The following is a 22977-nucleotide window of genomic DNA, read 5'->3' as shown; positions in this document are numbered from 1 at the left end:
CTTTAGATACATCGTTACATGTATCGATAGGTACTCCAGGTGGCCTGAGTGCATTCCGGATCGCCGATATCTCGGCAGAATCGATTGCAAAAGTTTTTTACGCGAATTGGATATGCCGCTTTGGCGTTCCGCTCAGATTGACCTCGGACCAAGGGCGTCAGTTTGAGTCCGACCTTTTCCACTCTTTATCGACAACTCTGGGCATCAAACAGATCCGCACAACCCCGTACCATCCTGCGGCAAATGAAATGGTGGAACGGCTCCACCGCACACTTAAGGCAGCTCTATGTTGCCATAGAGGAGACGATTGGGCAAATGTGCTCCCAACAGTTCTCCTTGGCCTTCGAACAGCATTCAAAGAAGACATACAGACCTCCACTGCCGAAATGGTTTACGGTGAAAACCTTAGGTTGCCGGGCGAATTTTTTACTCCAAGCAGGTACAACCCCGACCCAGCAAACTTCGTCGGGCGTCTTAAAAATACCATGGAAAAGTTACGCCCAACACCCACCAGGCAACCAAACAGGACAACTTGCTTCGTACACGAAGAGCTGAACTCGTGCCAACAAGTATTTGTGCGTGATGACACGGTAAGGAACTCGTTGCAACCAGTCTATTTGGGTCCTTTTCGTGTTATATCAAGAGAGGACAAAATTTTCACCATTGAACAGGGCAGCCGGAAGATAGCAATAAACATAGATTGGTTAAAACCGGTATTCATCGAGGCAAACCCAGATACGAAGTCCGGAGGGCCGCCCCTAACTTCCGAACAGCAGAAGACAGCTGCTAAGATGACAACAGAAGCGATGACGCGGACGACAGACGAGCGCCGGTTGCAACCAGATCCGGTCGACGGGTCCGATTCAACCTGCGATATTTATGACGGGTTAACCGTAATGATATTTGTAACTATATAACGGTAAACTTCTCGTTGTCACTGGTGGGGGAGTGTGGTGGCGGCCGAATAATTGTAACTAGCGCTACATCTGAAAATCCAGGTGGTGCTGGCGTGACAGGTATATAAACATGTGCAAGCCATCCGCCATATTCTTTTTTCCGACTTGTCAGCTACTCTCCGGACGCGGGTTACTCTCATGTACCGACACGTGGATCCTATCCAACCGTACCGATAGTGTAGAACAAGATTTCTATGTACATTGTGTAAATAAAGCAAATGGTGAGATATATGACTACAGGTTCTATATATATATTCTCGGCGAATGCATAATCAAGTGGTGCGTTGATCACCACAGTGTGCTATGTAATCTTGGGAAAATTACACCAGTCATTATTACCATTTATATTTTCAGAAAATTGTTTTAATTCAAATTCATTTTATATTCCATCCACGTGCTATATTTAATTTTAAATATTGTTTGAAAACTTAAAATTTGATAGCTGTTGTATTTGATATTCACCTGATGACAGTAATTTTATGCTACTGAAAGTACTAGTGAATATTCTCATATGCTAAAAGTTGATATTGGTAATGCCACAACACTTAAGTGTAGTTATTATATATTCAGAAGTTGGCAAAGTGTAATTTATTTTATTTTATTATTGAATCACATTTTATTTTTCTGCCTAGAAATGTTTTATGTACTTTGTATCATAGTTATATGTATTTTGTTTATTATATTGTTTGTTATATTGTTAATGGAAAATGGCAATGTCTAGTGTCTGCCTGTACATGTACAATTTAAAATAAACAAGTAAAACATTTTGTAACATCAATATATTTCATTTAAAAAATATATATTTTTTTTAAATGAAATTTATTGATGTTACAGTAAAAACAAAGTATAAGTTGAAAATTTTTACTTATTACAAGCTACATAGTAAACTTACTTCTATATAATTAGCAGGAAATATCCCAGTCATTCCATGATGTTCACCTTCATACCAGTTTTGATCAATTTTTCGTAAAATATAAACTAGATTTCCCTTACTGAGAGAAAGTTCCCTAGATAAAAAAAAATAAGTTCAAAATTGTAAAATGTAATAAAATAAAAACTTTATATATGTAAGATTTAAAGTTAACATGAAAATAAACATCAGGAAACCTGATAAATTTGTATAGCCAAAAAACCACAGGATTACATTGGGCTACTTTTCTGCAATTATATTTAATTAACTACTAAATAAACTGTCAATAAAGGAAGGTGTTTGGTGTCATCTCTTATTAAATTTAATAAATATAATTAAATTAATATTTATGAAATAATTTAAAGTAATTTGAAAGAAAGGATTCAGGCCCTGAGCGGGACTCAAACCCACAACTCCCACTTACTGTGTGGATGCATTGCCAGCTACATTACCTCAGCCTCCTGTCTGATCTCCTCTTCCAGACATATTTAAGTATGATATAACCATTCGCAGTTACTTATGAGTGATGGTTGGCTGAGTGCCACGAGTAGGAGTTTATAGGGTGCTGAAGGCATCCCCAGTCAGCATGTAAGTAACTGAGAATGGTTATATCATATTTAAATGTCTGAAAAAGGAGATCAAACTGGAGGCTCAGGTAGTATAACTGGCAACTCACCTGCATAGTAAACAGGAGTTGTGGGTTCAAGTCTTGCTCAAGGCTAAATCTTTCTTCGAAAGTATTCTAAATTATGTAATAAATATTAATTATAATTAAATAAATATTAATACAGTCGAGTCTGCATAAGTCATCACCCAGATAACTCAACACCATCGGTTAAGTAGTCAGTTTCTGTGATCCAGGCCGACTTACATAGCATTAATGTTAAAAAACTCCGGTTTACTCAACACTGTTTAACTCATCACTACTGGATAAGTTGACATACTTTTGCTGTCCCACACTCTGATAAGTCGTCACCTCCTCCTGAAAAAATGAATTCACTCTGCACGTGTGGTGCGAACTCATTTTTTTTTCCAGGAGGAGGAGTCAATTTATTTATTAATATATAATTAATATATTATTATTATTAATATATATATATATACAGGGTGCATAGGAAAGTTCCTTTAACCGGAAAATTCTTGTGAACGGAGAGAGCTACAGCTATGCAAGTGTGGTAACGGTATAGTAAAGCGACTATGCCAGACCTAATGCAAATGACAGCAGCACTCCTAGTGGCAAAATTTGGAAGATAGGCAGTGCGAATCAAAAACAAAAACAGATAGACCAAACTTTGCAATTAGAAAGTTTTAGAGCATCAATAAATTAGTATGAAACAACATCTGGTTCACACGGATAAGATAAATTGTCACCTGTATACCCAAAAATGTCCAAAAGCGATGCACACCATTTTGTGTAAACATTTGAAAGGAATAGCCATAAGTATGAAGCAATATGCCCAATTTATTGCATAAAATATGTACTTGCGTCAGTTTGCCGTTGCTCACGAATACACACGTGTATCATGAGCAATGGCAAACTTTTCGAACATACTCAACATTATCTTGTTATCACTATCTGGCCTTTCTGTTGTTTTTTGTGTGATGTTATCAAACTGTATTGACATAAATACATATTTTATGCAATAAATTGTGCATATTTCTTCATATCTATGACTATTCCTTTCAAAAGTTTACACAAAATGGCATGCATCGCTTTTGGACATTTTTAGGTATACAAGCGACAATTTATCTTATCTGTTTGCACCACATGTCGTTTTGTACTAACTAATTGATACTCTATAGCTTTCTAATTGGAAAGGTTGCTCTATCTGTTTTCGTTTTTGATTTGCACTGTCTATCTTCCAAATTTTGCGACTAGAGGCGCTGCTGTCATTTGCATTAGGTCGGGCATAGTCCCTTTAATATACCTTTACCTCACTTGCATAGCTGTAGCTCTCTCCATTTGCAAGAATTTTCCGGTTAAAGGGACTTTCCTATGCACCCTGTATATATATTAATAAAAATGCCTTAACATTTTATATATTTTTATGTATAAAATAGTAACAGATAAACAAAAATAAAATATACAATCTACATCAATATTGCATTCCAGAATCCAATTTTGCATTTTCTCACGTTAGAGACATTAAGAATTCTTAGACGTTACTTGCCAATGATCGACAATTGCGAAGATGATGTTTTCAAGGCGTTCGTGATCGTTGAAAAAGAAAGTCGAGACAGTTAAGTGCTCAAAACAAACAACACTAAACGAATTTTTCAGTTTTTCATCTACGGAGTAATTGTAAATGAAGGACACAATGTATTGTAAGCCTATACTACTGTATAATGCACTACTGTATTTCCTAATTGTAGTTTTGTGGTTTTTTTCCTACTTCGCTTTAGTCGTCACATCGGATAACTCAACACATTTCCACTTCCCCTTGGGGTGTTGACTTACGCGGACTTGACTATAATTATAATTAAATTTAACGAGAGAGAGCTAATGCCTCCCTCTAGTGAGTAATCATTTAGTACTTAATTAAATATAATTACAAAAAATGTAGCCAAATGTAATCCGGTGGTTGTTTGGTTAACATAAAGTTAACATTAAGTAATTTAGTTTTAATTATAATAATTAAAATTTCATGCAAATAATCATATGGTTATCTGTGGTTAAAAGTCAATTTGAAAGGGAACACTGGCTATGCAATGATCCAGTTTTCTGATTTTAACTTGCAATTTAGAAATCATTATTAAAGCTGACTCCAGCTGGTCTCAAGGACAACCAGTTTGTAAACAATGTAGACTGCACTTGTGAAATTCCATGCCTTATTAAATAAAAGAATAACAATTGGTGCAGCCATATTTTTCAAACAAAAGCATTCACTTTAAATTATTTTTAATATTTTATATAGTTTTTCTGTAAAAACACTTTTTGGAATATTTATTTCACAGGAATTATTTCCTGGCAATTTTTTTGGCTGTCAGATTTGTGTTTGAGTGGAAATAATTATTTACTATAAAAAATCAATTACTTAGGGGTTTTCCAAGTGCCATTCTGGGCAGAACAAATGGGCTTAAGGAGTTAACAGTAAGAAACTTTTTGTTGAAATTATAAGATGTTAAAGCTTTTATTTAAATATTCATCCAGTTTTGTCATATAACCAGTTTCAATAGTTGCTCTATAGGCATGATGTTTATGACAACACAGGTCATGTAAAAGTTTAATTTCCATCCTAGCAATCTTCTACAGAGTATATGCTGTCATAGGTTATATGCACAAAACTACAGTGTATATTTATGTTTATTATTGATCTATAATACAAAAAGATAACATTATTTCCTTATTTATTTAAAAACTGATATTTTATGTTGATAATACCAATTTTGTATTTTGCATGTTTTTTTATATGTTACTATTATTTTCTGAATTATTCCATTGTTATAATTTTCTTATTTTAATATATAAATTTTAAAATCAGGAAATAATAATACTGTATAAAAAATAATGCATGCAAAATACAAAATTATAATACACTTTATATTATTTTTAAAATATAAATTTTAAAAATAATATAAAGTGTATGACATTTCTTTATCAAGTTTTATATTGCTGTATTAATAAATTTCTGATAACCATTATTTTATAAAAAAAATTAAATTTTTATTAATAGAAATATCTATATTAATCAAAAATAGTTATTAAATCACTTTTTAATTATGAATAATTATAATAAATTGAATTATATTACATGCAAAAATATAGTATTGAAGACAAATTTTAAAGATCATTATATTCAATGAATAATAATAATAATAATAATAAATCAAATACATCAACAGACAAAAACATCTAACATTAATGAAGATCATGTAACCTGTCAGGATAATCCAGCAACAAGTATTGATAACAACACACATACAACAATTACCACTAATGATACTACAGACACTTCCTCATCCATCACTGATAACATAGACATGGATTTAGTTAATACGCTCTCACTTATATTTCAGAAAACACTCACTAAATATACAGGCACAGATCCCACACAACGACCACGAATACCAAAAATCAACACGTAAAAGGAAGTAGGAAAAACACTAAATTATGTAAACACTCACTCACTATCACACTACATTCATTCAATCTCTACACTCGCAGACATTCATACATTAGTTTATGCTGGGGCAGTCACAGTAGTGACACACCATGGACTGAAAGTACAATCACAGACAAATACACAGAAAACACAATTCTATCACAAGCCTGCCTGGCAGAGAAGAATAGAAACACAAATAAATGACATTAGACAGCAATTAGGCAGGCTGACAACACACTAAAAACAACATAACACCCAAATTAAGGAAACAGCTCAAAAACATTTTCAAGAAAATAAAAACACACACAAAACACAAACATCACAACATACACATTACAGAACACATTGATACACTAAAACAAAAACTTGCTGCCAAAGCAAGTTGACTCAAACGATACAAAACATGTACACTACGAAAACAACAAAATAAATAATTTACAAACAATGAAAAACTCTTTTACAGACAAATTAATGACAAAGCAAACACTGATACACAGCACAGTGGCACACCAACAGAAAAAGAACTCACTCATATTGGTCTTCTCTTTGGTCCAGTGCTGTCATGCATAATGCTAATGCAGGCTGGATCAAGGAGGAGAACAGAAACTTGCACAACATACCAACTATGCCTTGTGCTGAAATAAACATACATGATTTCCAATACACTGTTAACAGAACACACAACTGGAAGACACCTGGTGTAGACAACATTCACAATTTCTGGTACAAAAAGTTTGCATCACTGCACCAGGAACTAGCTAAACACCTAACACACATCATCATCAATCCACAAGACATGCCAAATTTTCTTACTCAGGGCATCACCTACATGAAACCTAAAAACAACAATACCACAGACCCCACACAATACAGACCAATTACATGTCTTCCAACACTCTACAAATTATTGACATCCTGTATCGCAAACAAAATATACAAACATGTTGAAGAACACGACATTCTTACGGAACAACAAAAAGGTTGCCGTAGAAATCACAGGGGATGCAATGAACAGTTACTCATAGATTCAGTCATTCTACGGCAAGCACACAAACAACACAGAAACATACACATGGCATATATAGACTACAGAAAAGCATTCGACAGTGTTCCACACAGTTGGCTGCTACATATTCTACACATGTACAAAATACATCCATCATTCACTGCATTCTTTCTAAACACTATGCAGCACTGGAGAACAACACTACACCTCAGGGTTAGTAACACTTCCATACAAACAAACCAAATCTTTATTAGGCGAGGAATTTTTCAAGGAGATTCCTTGAGTCCTCTCTGGTTCTGCCTAGCCTTGAATCCATTATCCAACATGTTAAACAACACGCAATATGGTTACAATATCACACATGAAAAAACAACACAGTATATACTGTCACATCTCATGTACATGGATGACATAAAACTTTATGCATCCACACAAAAACAACTTCATCAATTCCTACAAATCACACATTCATACACCAAGGACATACAAATGGAATTTGGCCTAGATAAATGCAAAACACTTCACATAGAAAAAGGAATCCTGAAGAAAGAAGATTTTGCATTTGGAAATGGAGACGTTATTGAATCCATGGAAGAGGGCGAGTTCTACAAGTATTTAGGATTCCAACAGGCCAAACTAACAGAACATACACAAATAAAGCAAAGATTAATTAAAGAATACCAAAGTAGGTTAAATGCTATTCTCAGAACAGAGTTAAATGCAAAACACACAGTTAAAGCAATAAACACTTATGTCATCCCAGTACTCACATATTCTTTTGGAGTTATACATTGGACTCACTCAGATCTTGAGCAACTCCAAAGGAAAACAAGAACAACACTTACTAAGCATAAACAACATCATCCTAAATGCACCACAGAAAGATTAACCCTTCCACGTAAAGATGGCAGACGTGGCCTGATTGACATAGTTAACCTTCACTACAAACAAATACAGTCACTGCGAGAGTTTTTCTACAAAAAATAAGAAACATCACAATTACATAAGGCAGTAACTCTAGCAGACTCAAATAACACACCATTAAACTTACACTCACATCATATGGACACAACACAACATATAAAAAGCATAGACACCATTAAGCAAGCGTGGGCTCGAAAGGCACTCCATGGCAGGCATCCTTATGATCTGGCCCAGGATTTTGTTGACAAAACTGCGTCAAACAGCTGGTTAGCTCGGGGATGCCTCTTTGGGGAGACGGAAGGATTCATGATCGCCATACAGGATCAGGTCATAAATACTAAAAACTACAGAAAACACATACTCAAAGATGCAACACTCACAAATGACACATGCAGAAAATGTCACATCATGCCAGAAACTATACAACACATCACTTCCAGTTGCAAGCTTTTGGCACAGACAGATTATTTACACAGACATAATCAAGTAGCAAATATAATACATCAAGAGCTTGCAAAGAAACACAAATTAGTAGACATCCACAAACCATACTACAAATACATTCCACAGACAGTATTGGAAAACAACACGCACAAAATGTACTACGACAGAGCCATAATCACAGATAAAACAATTTACCACAACAGACCAGACATCACGCTCATTGACAAACACAATAAAATCACATACATTATAGACATATCCATTCCAAACACTCACAATATACAAAACGCATGCACTGAAAAAATTAGCAAGTACACAGAACTTGCCCAGGAAATAAGGCATCTGTGGAGGATGGATAGGGTGCTTATTGTACCTGTTGTTCTCTCCTCTACAGGTGTGATACCACACACACTACACAAAAGCCTGGCACATTACAATTGAATAGAAACACATACATCACACTACAGAAAGTCACTATATTGAATACATGTCATATTGTGAGAAAATTCCTGAATACAGACACACACACTGATACACTTCTTTAATTTCTGTTTTGGTTACTATGCCTTGACTTTGGTCCGGCATGGTACACAGCCACCAGTTTTAACCAAGTATATCTAACTTAACCCAACATAATAATAATAATAATTTAAACAACTAAATTTAGAAATTTCAAACCTTGGTGACTGAGCAGTAAAATTAAAGAGAACTTTAGCCATTGTATGAATTTCTGATGTTTTTGTCATAGTTGCAGATAATTCATACGGATTATCATATCGATTCAAGGGAATAGGAGACTTCTGAGATGGCCTATGTAAATGCAGAACAAGAAAGATTAGTTTTTACATTTATAGCAGCATTCATAAGAAATGACTATAAGAAACTGTATAGAATTATATTTTAATCACTTGTTAAATAATAAACTTATTATTAAACATGAATTAACCACCAAGCCACAATCTTTATAACTAAGTGCCCTAGTAATACTATGTAGTATTAAATGACATAATTTGAAACATTCAAATAATGTAAAATGGTAGGAATGAATATGGGACAATATAAGTGAATCTAAAAATAGAACATTTGAAATCAATTAATTTAGCAACCTCTTCAAATCATTTAATTTTAAATGATATAGGCACTAAAAATATTTTGAATGTTTGGTTAACTTTATATTATTTAACATCCAAACATCTCAATTTGAACTAACTGAAATAATTTGTAATCAATTAAAATAATTTAACATTATGTTATTATTGTAAGGATGGCTATTTATTCCTCTTTTAATATTGTTATTTAATAATACGATTGAAATTACTCCTCCAACACGTAGTGTGAAGTGTTGAGTACAGGGTGAAAAATCTCAGGTCAAGAGATTTTCTGGGATATGTTAAAAGGGTGATAGCACGATATCCGTAACCGGTCTCACTCGTGCTAGCTACACCAGCAACCCCTTGTCTTGTATAATAGTTGCTATTTTTTTGGATGTATTTTACAGCATTGAACATGGCCCACATCTCTGCTTGGATGACTGTGCAATAGTTGGACATTTTCATGGAAGCTTGGTAAGTTGTACAGTTATTATTATTTTTAATTATTATCCTGTTGCCAACTCCTTTAGTCGTGAGAGACCCATAAATGTAGATTGTGGCTGTATGTCATATGTATATAGGAATCGTACATTTGTATTTTATAATTTTATTCTTGTTTCCATTCCTGTTTCTTAGTTTTCCCCATTGTTCTTTTATCTGTTCTACCTGGAATTTTCCTATTTGAACTTTCTTTCCATATACGGTCATAGAAAATCTTCAGAACAATAGGAAGGCATGCAGCCCTGAGGGCAAAAGAGAGGGTAAAAGGAGAGTTGAAGTTCAGACCATGGCATGAATGGATGTGTGTGACAACCCTTCCGGTATGTTTTAGCATCGTATGGAGAAAACGAGGGACATGCGATGTCGAGTAGAAGATTACTCATAAGTTATTGAAGGACTTAAGGATATACCGTGCCTGTTACAGCATAGTGACTAATTCGACAAATAGAGAACAGGACGTTCCAATATAGGACTTGAGAAAGAAAGTCCAAGCACAAGTGACCATTCGTAAGGATCCTGGAACTAAGATTTGGGCACCCCCTTTCCTATCTCCTACTTCTGCTCTATCCCCTATTCTTTCTCTTAGTTATATAAGTATAGATGTATATTTTAGTTATAGATTATTTTTATATCATTTGTAATATGCTACAAGACCAATGTTAAGATTATAAGAAGCTTTATAGTTATTGTAATGCATTTTAAATCAGTCAAGTTATATGTCTAGTGTAATAATTCGAGTGATGAATATCACATATTGGAATCGAGACTATCTGGCATCCTATAAAACAACCTGTACTTTATTTTGGGTAAAAAGATTAAAGTTTTTCTTTGTGTGTATATATATATAATCTCTTGGTTATTTGTAAAACCTGTAATTTCACAAGATTTTCCAATAGTGAGTTTGTTTAGTTTTGCATCAAAATCCATTTCTACCTCATAACTCCCAACCTCTGCTGGGTTACTTGTCATTGTTGTTTTATCCAAGATGGTATCAATTTCATTACTATATATCTTTTTAATAAAGTCAGTATCAAGAGGAAGGTCACCATTCTTAATTTTTAACTTAATTTCCTTTTCATTTTTTTTAGTTTCTCTCTTGTAATATGCCATTCCCACCTTTGCTCTTTGGCTTTGAGGTGGATGGGTTTAATGATGGCAATTACCAGAAAAGCATTCGTAGGTGCAGTCATGTAGGCCTTACAGACCCTTATTGCTACTTTCCTTTGAAGAGAGAAATTTCCTCCTGTTGTGGACATTATCCAGAGCCTTCCTCCATAGCTGACACCGTATAAGGCAGCCGGCCGAGGCGTAAATCATTTTGGCATTGTCCGAGAACATCCACTAGGTGTTCCTGGAGATATGCTGTAGGAGGTTGGCCTTACAATAGCTTTTTTTATAGATCTCATGGATATGGTGGTTCCAGCTTAACTTCCTGTCAAAGTATATCTATCCCCAGATATTTAATCTGCTCAATGTTCTTGATATTTTCCCCATCAATTTTAATGCCAAATGGCTTTTTTAAGCTAGCTCCATTTGTTCTTCCTAGTGCAGACCACTGCTTCGCATTTGTTATGGTTTAGGTGGAGTTTGTTTTGGTGGCTCCAAACATTCACTATCTCGAAAACTTTATTTGCCTCATCCCTCAAATGATTGCAGTTTTTGTTAGTTATCATGATAAAGGCATCATCGGTGAAAGGTTGAATTTTAATATTGTCAGTTTCTGGAATTTTTCTGAGCAGATTGTCAAAAGTCAAATTCCACAGGGCTGGGCCACTTCTGGATCCTTGAAAGCCACCTCTCATGATCTGCTTTTCAACTGTTAAGCTATCGGTATAGAAGCCAGCTTGTCTATTAGTAAGATAGTCCTGGAGGAAAGTTTTGATGTTTTGTGGACACTGAGTATCATTTAGTTGAGAATGCTGGGCCACCAAAGATAGTCGAAGGCCTTTTGAAAGTCAATCCCAATCAGGATAGCATGTTGGTTATTTTGCCAAGTGTTTTTGACAAAGTGTTTAGCACTCAGGGCAGCCTGAATAGTAGATTTTCCTTTTCTAAAGCTGAATTGTCTATTGCATATATGATTGTTATTCAATAAATGCCAATTTATTCTATTAATAATGAGCCCATCAAGCACTTTAGCCAAGACAGGGCAATAATGTTCAGGCTTATGAGGGTTGCTAATTTTCGGTACGAGTTTGATACTTGCTTTTTTCCAATTGGTAGGAAAGAGTCCTGTTTTTAAACATTCATTATAAAGGAAAACCAGTACAATAGGCACGTTGTGAAATGCCGCCTTGACCAGCTTTGCCATGACACTGTCAAGACCAGGCAATTTGTTATTTAGCAATGAAAGAATGGCCTTCTGGACTTCTTTGAAAGTAAAGTAATTGGAAGAAAGCTGGTGAGAAGTATACACCAATCAGATAGACTTATAGGTTCAGATTGATTATTGCAGTTGTAATCTTGCTGCTGCTTAAATGTGGAATGAAGGAAGTGTCAACTTTCTTATTCTAGACAATAATACCACTCTTTGGTCTCAAATTGCTATCCTTAGCTAAAATCCTCCAGTTGCCAAACCTCACAATTTTATTTTGAACAGTATAAGCCTACTGGATAAAAATAATGTCCACACTGAGATTGTTGGCGGAGGCAGCCTTGTAGCAATGGGCATTAAACTGTAAAAGCTTGAGGTTGCTATTGTTCGGTGTCAAGTTAATATGGTGCTACAGTCCATAATCAGTGGTAATAATAGTTTGTTCTTTTAATCTTTGTAGAACGAGGCGTAATCCGCTAAAAGCATTGTGATTTGTTGGTTTTCTCTCAGATTGCGGTAGGTCAGCATTCATCTTCTTACAATTTGTACATGTTGGTGTTCAATGTTTTTTATCACTATCCTTGTAGGCATGTGCCTTGGCACAGTGACTGCACTTCTGGCCATGCATGCATTCACATGCATAATGCCCATAACCACAGCATCTGAAATACTGTGTGACCAGAATAAAGTTATCCATGATGACACTAGCTCATGACATCAATATGTGGTGGTGGTTTGTCAGTGTGTTTATCATCATTGGGGGTACAGCTATGACAACATGTCTACAATTGTGTTTTGTTTTTCCTTTATTAAAGATGGTACTAATTCTACATTCTGATTTAAGTTTATTAATGTCTGAATTCCCCCATATCCTGTTTTCTTCAAGCATAACATCAATCAAAGTATCATTGGTAATGGAATTGGAGACATTTAAGAGGATTACTCTTGGACACTTCCATTCAGAAGTCTTGCAGTGTATTTTTTCCTGGATTCCTGGCAAGGCCTCAATGGCCCTCTTCAACACCTTGCCATCTGTCTCACACCCCACTCTAACACAAAGACTAATTTTTAATTTTTCTGATGTTCTTGACACATATTTGGAGTTTGTGTGAGTCAATGAGTCAATATTTTTAATAATTTGAGAAATAATTTCTTCCATATTGGGCTGTGCATCTTCCGTCAAAGTTTTGGGGTAAAGGAGGATGGCGTGAATTCCTCCAGTGCCCTCCACCTGAACCTTAGTAGAGAGAGATCTAGAAGTAGTCTTTGTCGTCTGGCTAGGTTTAGTACCCATTTTAGCAACTTCAGAATAAATACGTGGGTGAGCATTAGTAACAATTTGTTGGCTTTGTTTTGAACAAAGCTCACAAATGATTCTGTAGGCTTGGTGTAGACTCCCAAACAAGCAGGACACACTGTCCCTAATTTCTAACCAATGTTCTTTTTTAACAGTATTACTCGAAAACGCTGGGCAAACATCCAAGACTTTGCTCAGGAGCAATCTGGCTTCCTTCAGAATGGTTTCCTCCATGTCAGATGAACATCCCTGGTGAATCACTTAAAACATCTTCGTCCAGAGGTTCAGGAACAACACAAACCTCAGAATGCAGGTCAGCCATATCAGTTGTGATGATCAGAGAAGCAAAGCTGAACCAGGTATCACAGGACAAGCAAACTAGTGCACTGGCAAGGTATACACAGACAAAGGTTCAAATAACTTTGCTGAGAAGCACGACCAGAGGGGTTCTACTGTTGCTGTACGCCATGTGTTTGTATATAGTGTATATTTTATTATTATTTTTAATTTCACTTTCTCACGCTTCTATCCCCTTTCTTTTCTTTACCTATTGTTTTTCCTCTTTGGAATGTCTCTCCGACATTCCTTTCCTTATATGGTCATCGTATATTCCCTAGAACAAAGAAAGGGTGCGCGACCCCTGAGGGGTCGAGTACGAAACTAGAGAGCAGGAGGGTCGTGAATGAGAGAACAAAAAGGATTCGGACTCAAGAAAGAGGAGTAAGACAGGCTTCTGGTGCGTTCTGGCAGCGTGCAGAAGAGAAAGAGTAGCATTTCATACACGAACTAAAGAATTCGTTGCAATCGATCCATTTTGTTTGTGATCAATTCATGAGAGTTAACTGTGAATTTTGGAATCTGAACGGTCGACAAGCGAATGAACTGAAAGGAAGAAGAGAACCCCCTCGACATATTTTGTGTAAGACCCTCGCCAAGGACGTTAAAAAAGTGACCAATTCTTCGAAGACCTCAAAGACCAACGCTGGGTACCCCCTTTCCTAACTTCTTACATTTTCTTATCTGTCTTTTATTCTCCTCCTTTAGTTTAATGTATAAAAAAACCAGCCTCGTTAAAACGTCATTCGACACGGACCGCATCAGGGCCTTGGAGACCCTTGAGATTTACAAGGCGTCAAAATCTGGGGAAATGTATTAATTTCAAGGATGGCAACGTATTATCATATGCGTGGCGGTATGTATCCGAAATGCACCCGCAATGGTAGCATCTCAGGATAGTGTAGTATTCCTGTATGGATGGACAGAGGCATTTTTATGATGGTATCAGGGAGATTAATGGCATGTTAGATCATTCGCAATTATTGCACGCGGGAGAGGTTCGATCGTTTGAATTTTGAAATAATTCTTTTTGCATTCTATTTCAAAACCGTCGATAAAACCTGACGAAGATCGCGGAGGCGATCGAAAACGTTAGTTAATTAGTTGTTAATTTTCGTATGGAGTACCGGAAATTTAAAAGGCTTAGGAAGTGATATTGAATAGTATAACATTAGCAATAAGATTAGTTTTAATTATTTTCCTTTTGTCGCGAGCTATATATGAGTCAAGGAATTTTTGTACAACATTGTTCGCTCATACGATTATTTCCATCTGTCGGGACGGAAAATATACTGGCATCCTAAAAGAACCTGTAGCTGATAACTTTTACCTAAATTAAAATTTACCTTTTTCTTTTTTATTTTGTTTTCCCGTGTATTTCTTTTAACAAAGAAAAAAAAAAAAAAAAAAAAATACATTTTCACACTACCAATAAGCAGGAGTGTCCAAGTAATCCACACTATGAAGATGGTGGGCAAAGAAGCAGAACTAAAAGCACAATGTCAAAGAAACCCAAGTCACACCACAAGTGCAAAAAACAGCTGTCAATAAAGGTGATGGGAGTCCCTTAGACAGCCAAATAATCTTGGATGATGGTAACACTGGCTGGATAAACAGCCAGTGTTACCATCCACTGGCTGTCTAAGGGGACTCCCATCACCTTTATTGACAGCTGTCCAGACTATAAATCTCTTCAGCTGTACTGAAACATCTTTACATACATACAGCCAAAACAGGGGGATAGGGGTTCACCAAGTGGCCTCCTACCAAACAAGAATAGCAAAGGGAGTCAGCTTACCTAGTTAGGATATTCCTTCAGACACAACACAGAGAAGACCCAGGCAAAGACTAGAGGTAAACAAACCATCACATTCAAGATGGTGGATATTTTACACTAGAATTAGAACACACAGTCCCCAACTGAACAAACCAAGATGATGAACACTAAATATTGGGGAGCTATGCTAAATAAAAACAGCCCTAAAGTTAGGCTTAGCACAGCTAAACCTAACCACTTTGCTAAGCCTAACTTCCAATACCATACTATAAAGAGGTTGCCAGGCCTAAAACTAGGGTTAGCTACTAAACATAGGGAGTAAAGTATAGGAAGTTGAACATTGGTGGCTGTCTCTGCCAAGTAGCTTGTTTAAAAATAGTTATTATGTGGCAACAAAAGCAAATGGAGCATTCAAAATTTTGTTCATAAACTGAATTCTTCATAAACAGGGGTATTCTTAAGCCAAGGTGTAATTGTATATGGATGAACATATTTGTTTAAGTGAAGGATTTTTGATTTTGCTAGATTTTTGTAATGTTATGTAACTCTGATTATAGTTATAACCACTATCTTTGTGTCCGTTATCCAAATATCAATGATCAGATATTTATATTTAATCATTTTTAATCTCAGGATGAAAATCTCATAAAATTTTAGTACTCACGTAAAGAAATCACTGTGCCGTCTCATTTCTGCTTCAGCTAACTGTTGCAAATATTTTTTGTATTTTTCTTCTTCATAAAATTTCTTCATCTATATTGAAAAAATTTTTATTAAACTTAAATAAATTTTTTAAAATTTATGAATAATTTCAAATTATTATTAATTACCGTATATCTCGGCAGATAAGACGATAGCTGAAGGATAAAAAAAGGCCCCGAAAATCCGGGGTCGTCTTATAGGACAGACACAAAAAATTAGATTGACATTTATATAAATTAAAACCATTATAAAAAAACGGACAAACCGTAATTATTTACTAATAGAGAGTAGGGTATGTGCACAAAATAGAATAGTCCATACAACGTTTTTGTGAATAGTCAAGGTCATTACCCGAATGCCGAATCAGTACGAATGCTTGCAACAATCACAAGGCAGTGCTGCCAGATGCAAGAAAATAAATTTGTTCATTTGAAAAATTACAAATAGGACATAATTCCATATACGCTATACAGTATTATTATTCAGATAATGATTGCTGATCTAAACTAAATTCATAGGCCATGGATAGTTTGGGGTCGTCTTATAGGACAGATATAAGCTAAAACTATAAAGCTTCGACGAAAATTTATACCTCGTCTTATCTGAAGGTGGTCTTATCCGCCGAGATATATGGTAATACAAGAAAATAGACAAAAATCAGTTGAAACTAGTAAGAAAAGAGAGATTTTAAACAGAAATAACAAAGAAATAGTGAGGAAACTGAGACCAAAAAGTGAAAAACTTTTAAAGAAAATAGACAGGAACTAGGATATGGATCAATGATTTTTTTATTTTTACTGTAATTTTTTATAGTTATCTGCGTCATTTGTACATGTTCAGAAATGTTTGTTTCCACTAATGTAATGTTCATTTGCACGTGTCAGTTTCAGTGTTTATCAGTTTTATTTATTTTTTCAAAATAAGATGTTATGAGTATTGCCTCTTCTCCAGCCTTTTCTGAATGTTACTTGCTTGAGCTTTTCTTCTTTTTGCTTCCTGTCTAACAACTTGAGCTCCTTCTAGGATGTTGTGAGTAATTTGAATTTAAGTCCTTTTTTTGTAATGTTTGTTTCAATCTTGCACTGGCATCACTTATTAATTTTTCCCTTGCCAATTTCTTTTCATTTTCTTGTTTTCTAGCCTTCTGATATTTCTTCTCTAAGTCTTGTATCTCCTGCCTTGTTTTATCATCCTGCTTACACTGTTTTTTCTAACTGTTTTCTCTGCTCATCTTGTTATTTTTCTTTTTGCATTTGTATTTGTGCTTTCTTCTTCTCAAGCTCAGTCTTATATTTTGAATAAGCAAACCTTGCATCTGTGAGTATTCCTTTGGTAATTGAACCAAGATCTGGCTTATCTAATATTTTTAGTCCATCTTTTATACACAGTAAGAATTGAGTGTCTTTACAGACATTGAAGCCCAATCAGGAGTCAGAAGTTGTGCAGATGACAAAAATTCTCTCTCAATATCTGCCGTGTGCCAATATTAATGCAACTTTTACAACTTGCAGGATAACTGGATATTTTGTTTCATTGTTTCCACTTCTAAGAAAAAAATTTTTCTCCATTGATAGTCAATTCTTTTGTTATATAAACAGTCTGTCATTTTTTAAGGTGTAGAAGTCTCCACTCATCAATAACTTGGCTTTCAGTAACATTCACAATGAACAAGCCATCTTCACAATACTTTCACATGCACTCTTTTCAAACAAGTTTTTCAAATTGAGGTAAGACAAATGTTGTGCAATAATTCTTCACATGTTAATATGGATTTCCAAAGCAAATGTTTTGCTGCTATGATGTAGTGCTGTTGTCATTTTGTCTAAATTCCGAAATATCTCATCGGTTTGCATGGTTTCAATTTTTTGTTAAAATTTCAATTTTTGCAAAAGAATCAGACTTTTCTCATCAAACAGTTTGGTATCATTGACACTAAGCTCAATCAAATGATAAACAGCTTCTGGTTTGCAAATTCTGCCCACCATTGTAGCAGTTAGAGACATGATTTTATCACAATAAAGTTGTAACACAGATTTCTTCCTTCTGGAATGTTTTTGAAAAGCATTCAAAAATGTTTGCACAGTCTACTACAAATATCACTTCTGCTTGGGTTATTAAATTCTTAAGTGCATTTACAATTCTCTTGTAATTCGAAAACATTTGTGGAAATCTAATTTTTTCGTTTTTTGATGTTAATTTCATACTGATAACAGGCTTTGAGGAGCGTAATTAACTTTACTCCAGTGTTGGGTAGTGTGGAATCTCTTGTAATTGTTTGTATTTATCACACTTTTCCTGTTCTTTTGTTTTGGAACAAATTCCAGGAAATAATGCATTATGGCTTTTCAGTGATCCAAAAATCTTTCTAAAGATGATGATAGCAAAAGCCATCGTGACATGCTTTATGAACTGAAGTGTTGGAACATCTTTCTTCTGCACGTGTAAAATCCTCTCAACAAAATGGCCGTCCAAAGAAACTATGAATGGCAATGAGAAGATCAAATCACTTCTAAACCAAATATTTGCAGACCTTTCAGAAAAGCATTAAGCAAACTGTAAAGGTTGCAAGTTTCCAGTATAATTTATTATATTGCATGGGATTAGACTAAATTATAAAAAAGCACCACCTTTCTAACAATCCAGCAGATTATTTAATACTGTAAAAATGTTTTTGACTGTCTTTAACGACCTTCATCAGTTAAACGTATAATAATAATAAGAAGAACATTAAAGAAATAGAATGTAAGGAAATTAAAAATTATGAAAAATAATAAATGTGCTTGTGTAAAAAATAAAATGATAAGCACTTGGAGAGTATCAAAAAATTAAATAATGACAAAGTGATAAAGACATATATATAAATAAATAACATATGTCTCCGCATCAAAAAATTTTTGCAAAATTATAGTTTATCATCATAAAGCGATTTCCATGCTGGAGACAAAGACTCAGCATCCCTATGATTAATACACATTGTTTTTACTTGCACTTTGTATATCTCCAGTTTTTCAAGGTGTTTGATAGTGTGTCTGCTAGTCGTTGGTCTAATAATGGAAGCTTGGTCACATAGTTCTTTTTATTATTATACGTTTAACTGATGAAGGCCATTAAAGACAGTCGAAAATGTTTTTACAGTATTAAATAATTTGCTGCATTGTTAGAAAGGTGGTACTTTTTTTATAGTTCCCATGCAAGCCACTGTCCGTGATATCTTTACTATTTATAAGCTGAAATACTTTTTTTCGTTTATAAATACTGATTAATAAATTTGTTTGGCCCATCACTGGTATGCATCAACATTTTCTCCAGGGAGAGATCTGCATTAGTGATTGCCTGAATAATATACTTTGCCAAACTGCACTTCCACTTGTCCAATAAAACATGTTTCACGATAATTAAACACAACTTCATTAGCAGTTTTGATATTTGGAGTTTCTTGTAGTTCTCTGCAATTGTGATTTCATCATAATGTAATGTTCTTGTATACTAATGTCTAATCCAAAACTTGTTTGATAGACTATCTCACAGCATTCTGGTTAGAAACATCTTTATTTAAAAAAAATTGGATTACAAATGCATTTCGGGTTGGTTTACATTTCCAACCCCTCTTCAATGCTATATGAAAGAAACAATAATATAAGTAGAGCACAACATTATCTAGATATCGCAAAAAAAGGGATTTTTTTACATAACAAACATTTACATACCATAAAATGGCATAAAATTTCTTTCTCAATACTTATATCATCCATGAACATACATAACATTCCAGTATTCTACATAAAGTCATTTTCATTTGTAAATCATGATAATTTACAATATTTAGTTATATAAAAAACACAAAATACATAACTATATTAAACCATATATTAAACAAAGTGTGGAAGAAGTTATGGCTGAAGGTATCGAAGAATTCTCAACGAGAAGAGCCTATCGCTGTATCGTTAGGTTGACAATTTGGTCAACCTAACGATACAGCAGGACTAGGAGATGTAGACGAGCAGGATATAAGGATTTACTGCAGATTTCTGGTGAGAGCCTTACCAATAACAACCTTCAAGAACTGACAGAACAAGGAATTCGCGTAGAACTGAAAAATAGAGATTCTGAAAGCAAAGAACCCAAAAAATTTCTCTACAGATTTCCTTAGTAAAAGTTTGGTAACGATAACTGAAAGCATTGATCAAATTGTAGCAAATGATCCAAATTTTGAAAGGAGTGAAAAGTAAAACAAGACATTTTGGATGCAATCTCCTGCTACTGACATTTGCTTAATGAAAGAAAAAGCAACAAATGAAACTTCATGACTTTATTGCAAAAAAAAAAAAAGCATTTCAGAAAAGTCAGGACCTTCATCACAAAAAATGAACCTTTACAATTCTGTGTGTATATGTTTATGTATATTATTATGCAAATTAATATAAAAATAACTTGAAATTAAAGTAAAATCTGTTTAATTTTGATCGTGTGTTTACCTATCCCCATTTACTCTATGTTAAAATGACCTTGTTTAATGCTGTTTTGCTTAGCACTTTGTCATCTAGGAATGCATCCCCCCCACGTTAAGCAGGGCCTTACTGTATTAATATGCATAAATTATATAAATTTAAATTCACATGGTCCAAAATACATTAGTCATTGAATTATTTCTTCAAGGTATCTTCATTTGAAATTTTAACAAAAATTCAAGTTAAAAATGATGCAAGCTTGACAACATTCTTGGCTCATTTCCAAATTTGTTATGTGAAGTGACCAATGTTTCAGTTGATCGGTGTTTGGATAATTGATGCTCTACTGTATTTGTGATTTTTAAATAAATTTTTGTTTGTCTCCTTTATAATAAATAAATTTATCTAAGTAAAAATTGAAAGTGTCTGTAAAAGTAATTTTTTAAAATATCCTTTTTCATAATAGTTTTAATACTTATTGCTATAATCTAGACATGGTAATCCTTAAATATACTTGTACATTTAAGGATTGGGTCACAGTATATGCAATATACGTGTGGCCCAAAATTTAATGACTTCTTCCAATGTGGTCCAGAGAAACAAAAAGGTTGGACACCCATGATTTAGATATAACCTTACTTGGTTAAACATGGCACTGGCTGGGGACGACTCCTACGTCCACAGCCTAAGAACATATCCACAACAGCACTCAGCCAGCTAATGTATTACCCGGTGAGGTATATATATAATAAACATCAATGCCCAATGAGTATATAATGAAATAACAATTGACCGCATGAAAGATCGGGCTAGAATTTGGCAAATTAAATAAAGACCAACAACTGCCGAATTATCGGGCTAGCAAATGGCTATAGTAATATTAATAATTTAAGTTAATTTGGTACTAGAGTTAGGCGTTAGGCGCCATCTCTTGCTAAATTTAATAATTAGAATTTTAATTAAATAATTTAAATAAATTTTAGGCTTAACTGGAAGAAAAGAATTGGCCCGAAGCGGGATTCGAACCCGCAACTTCTGCTATCCGTGCAGACACGTTACCAGTTACGCTACCCGGACCTTCGGTCCGATCCTCCCCTTCCAGTTGATATAAGATTACCGTACGACCATCGACGGCTATTACAATGCCGGCTGGGGACACATTAATTGCCCACGTCCTCCCAAAGGCACTCAACCAGCCATCGCAAACCCCCGTACCAAATCTAGTACCAAATTAACTTAAATTATTAATATTACTATAGCCATTTGCTAGCCCGATAATTCGGCAGTTGTTGGTCTTTATATATAACGGGTTAGTTGTTGTTTATTTATATGTATACGCCTTGCCGGGGTTTGCAATGGCCGGTTGAGTGCCTTTGGGAGGACGTGGGCAATTAATGTGTTCCCAGCTGGCATTGTAATAGCCGTCGATGGTCGTACGGTAATCTTATATCAACTGGAAGGGGAGGATTGGACCGAAGGTCCGGGTAGCGTAACTGGTAACGTGTCTGCACGGATAGCAGAAGTTGCGGGTTCGAATCCCGCTTCGGGCAGATTCTTTTCTTCCAGTTAAGCCTAAATTTATTTAAATTATTTAATTAAAATTCTAATTATTAAATTTAGCAAGAGATGGCGCCTAACGCCTAACTCTAGTACCAAATTAACTTAAATTATTAATATTACTATAGCCATTTGCTAGCCCGATAATTCGGCAGTTGTTTGGTCTTTATATATAACGGGTTAGTTGTTGTTTATTTATAGGCAAATTAAATGATTAATATAAAGTAATATGTCATTAGCGAGAGGCATTAGACACCATCTCTTGACTAAATTAATAATTTTAATTTTAATAAATTATTAGAACTTCTGGAATAAAAGAACTGACCTGGGGCAGGTTCAAGCCCCACCCCTGGTCAGTTCTTGCCTACTGGTATTTATGCTTCTAATAGCTGCTCTGGAGATATGGAGTATATAGTGGGATGGATTATGCAGTGATTTATTTGTTCTAGCAATTTTTTGCAAGTTATACACTAACTTGAGTTACCTGTATGATATATACTTTATTCTATATTTTCATTTTTTTATAATGAATAATCTTAAATTTATGTACTCACTGCTGTTTCTTGCCTTTTTCTTAGCTCTTCTTCTTCAATATATTCTTTTTCTAAGTT

At 34.7% G+C, this 22977-nt stretch overlaps 1 protein-coding gene across 1 annotated transcript; it reads right to left on the bottom strand.

Moving 5' to 3' along the window:
• Positions 1 to 1785: 1785 nt before the first annotated feature.
• On the bottom strand, positions 1786 to 22971 carry LOC136971009 (vinexin-like). Its single transcript, XM_067265491.1, has 4 exons — positions 22921 to 22971; positions 16324 to 16412; positions 9022 to 9153; positions 1786 to 1963 (listed from the first exon to the last, which is right to left on the bottom strand). Exons 2-4 carry the CDS (start codon positions 16410 to 16412, stop codon positions 1825 to 1827), a joined length of 360 nt encoding a protein of 119 aa, XP_067121592.1. The 5' UTR covers positions 22921 to 22971; the 3' UTR covers positions 1786 to 1824.
• Between the last annotated feature and the right edge of the window lie 6 nt (positions 22972 to 22977).

Source organism: Centruroides vittatus, unplaced genomic scaffold, assembly GCF_030686945.1.
Source record: "Centruroides vittatus isolate TY-2023 unplaced genomic scaffold, ASM3068694v2 contig_2250, whole genome shotgun sequence".
Lineage (NCBI taxonomy): Eukaryota > Metazoa > Arthropoda > Arachnida > Scorpiones > Buthidae > Centruroides > Centruroides vittatus.
The sequence above is the reverse complement of the archived record's forward strand: the minus strand, read 5'-3'. Positions and strand labels throughout refer to the sequence as shown.

Coding starts and splice junctions, on each gene's coding strand:
- LOC136971009 (XM_067265491.1), bottom strand. CDS start 16,412: ATGAAGAAATTTTATGAAGAAGAAAAATACAAAAAATATTTGCAACAG. Junction 9,154..16,323: donor CGGCACAGTGATTTCTTTAC/GTGAGTACTAAA, acceptor GCATTTACATAG/GCCATCTCAGAAGTCTCCTA. Junction 1,964..9,021: donor TTTACTGCTCAGTCACCAAG/GTTTGAAATTTC, acceptor TTTTTTATCTAG/GGAACTTTCTCTCAGTAAGG.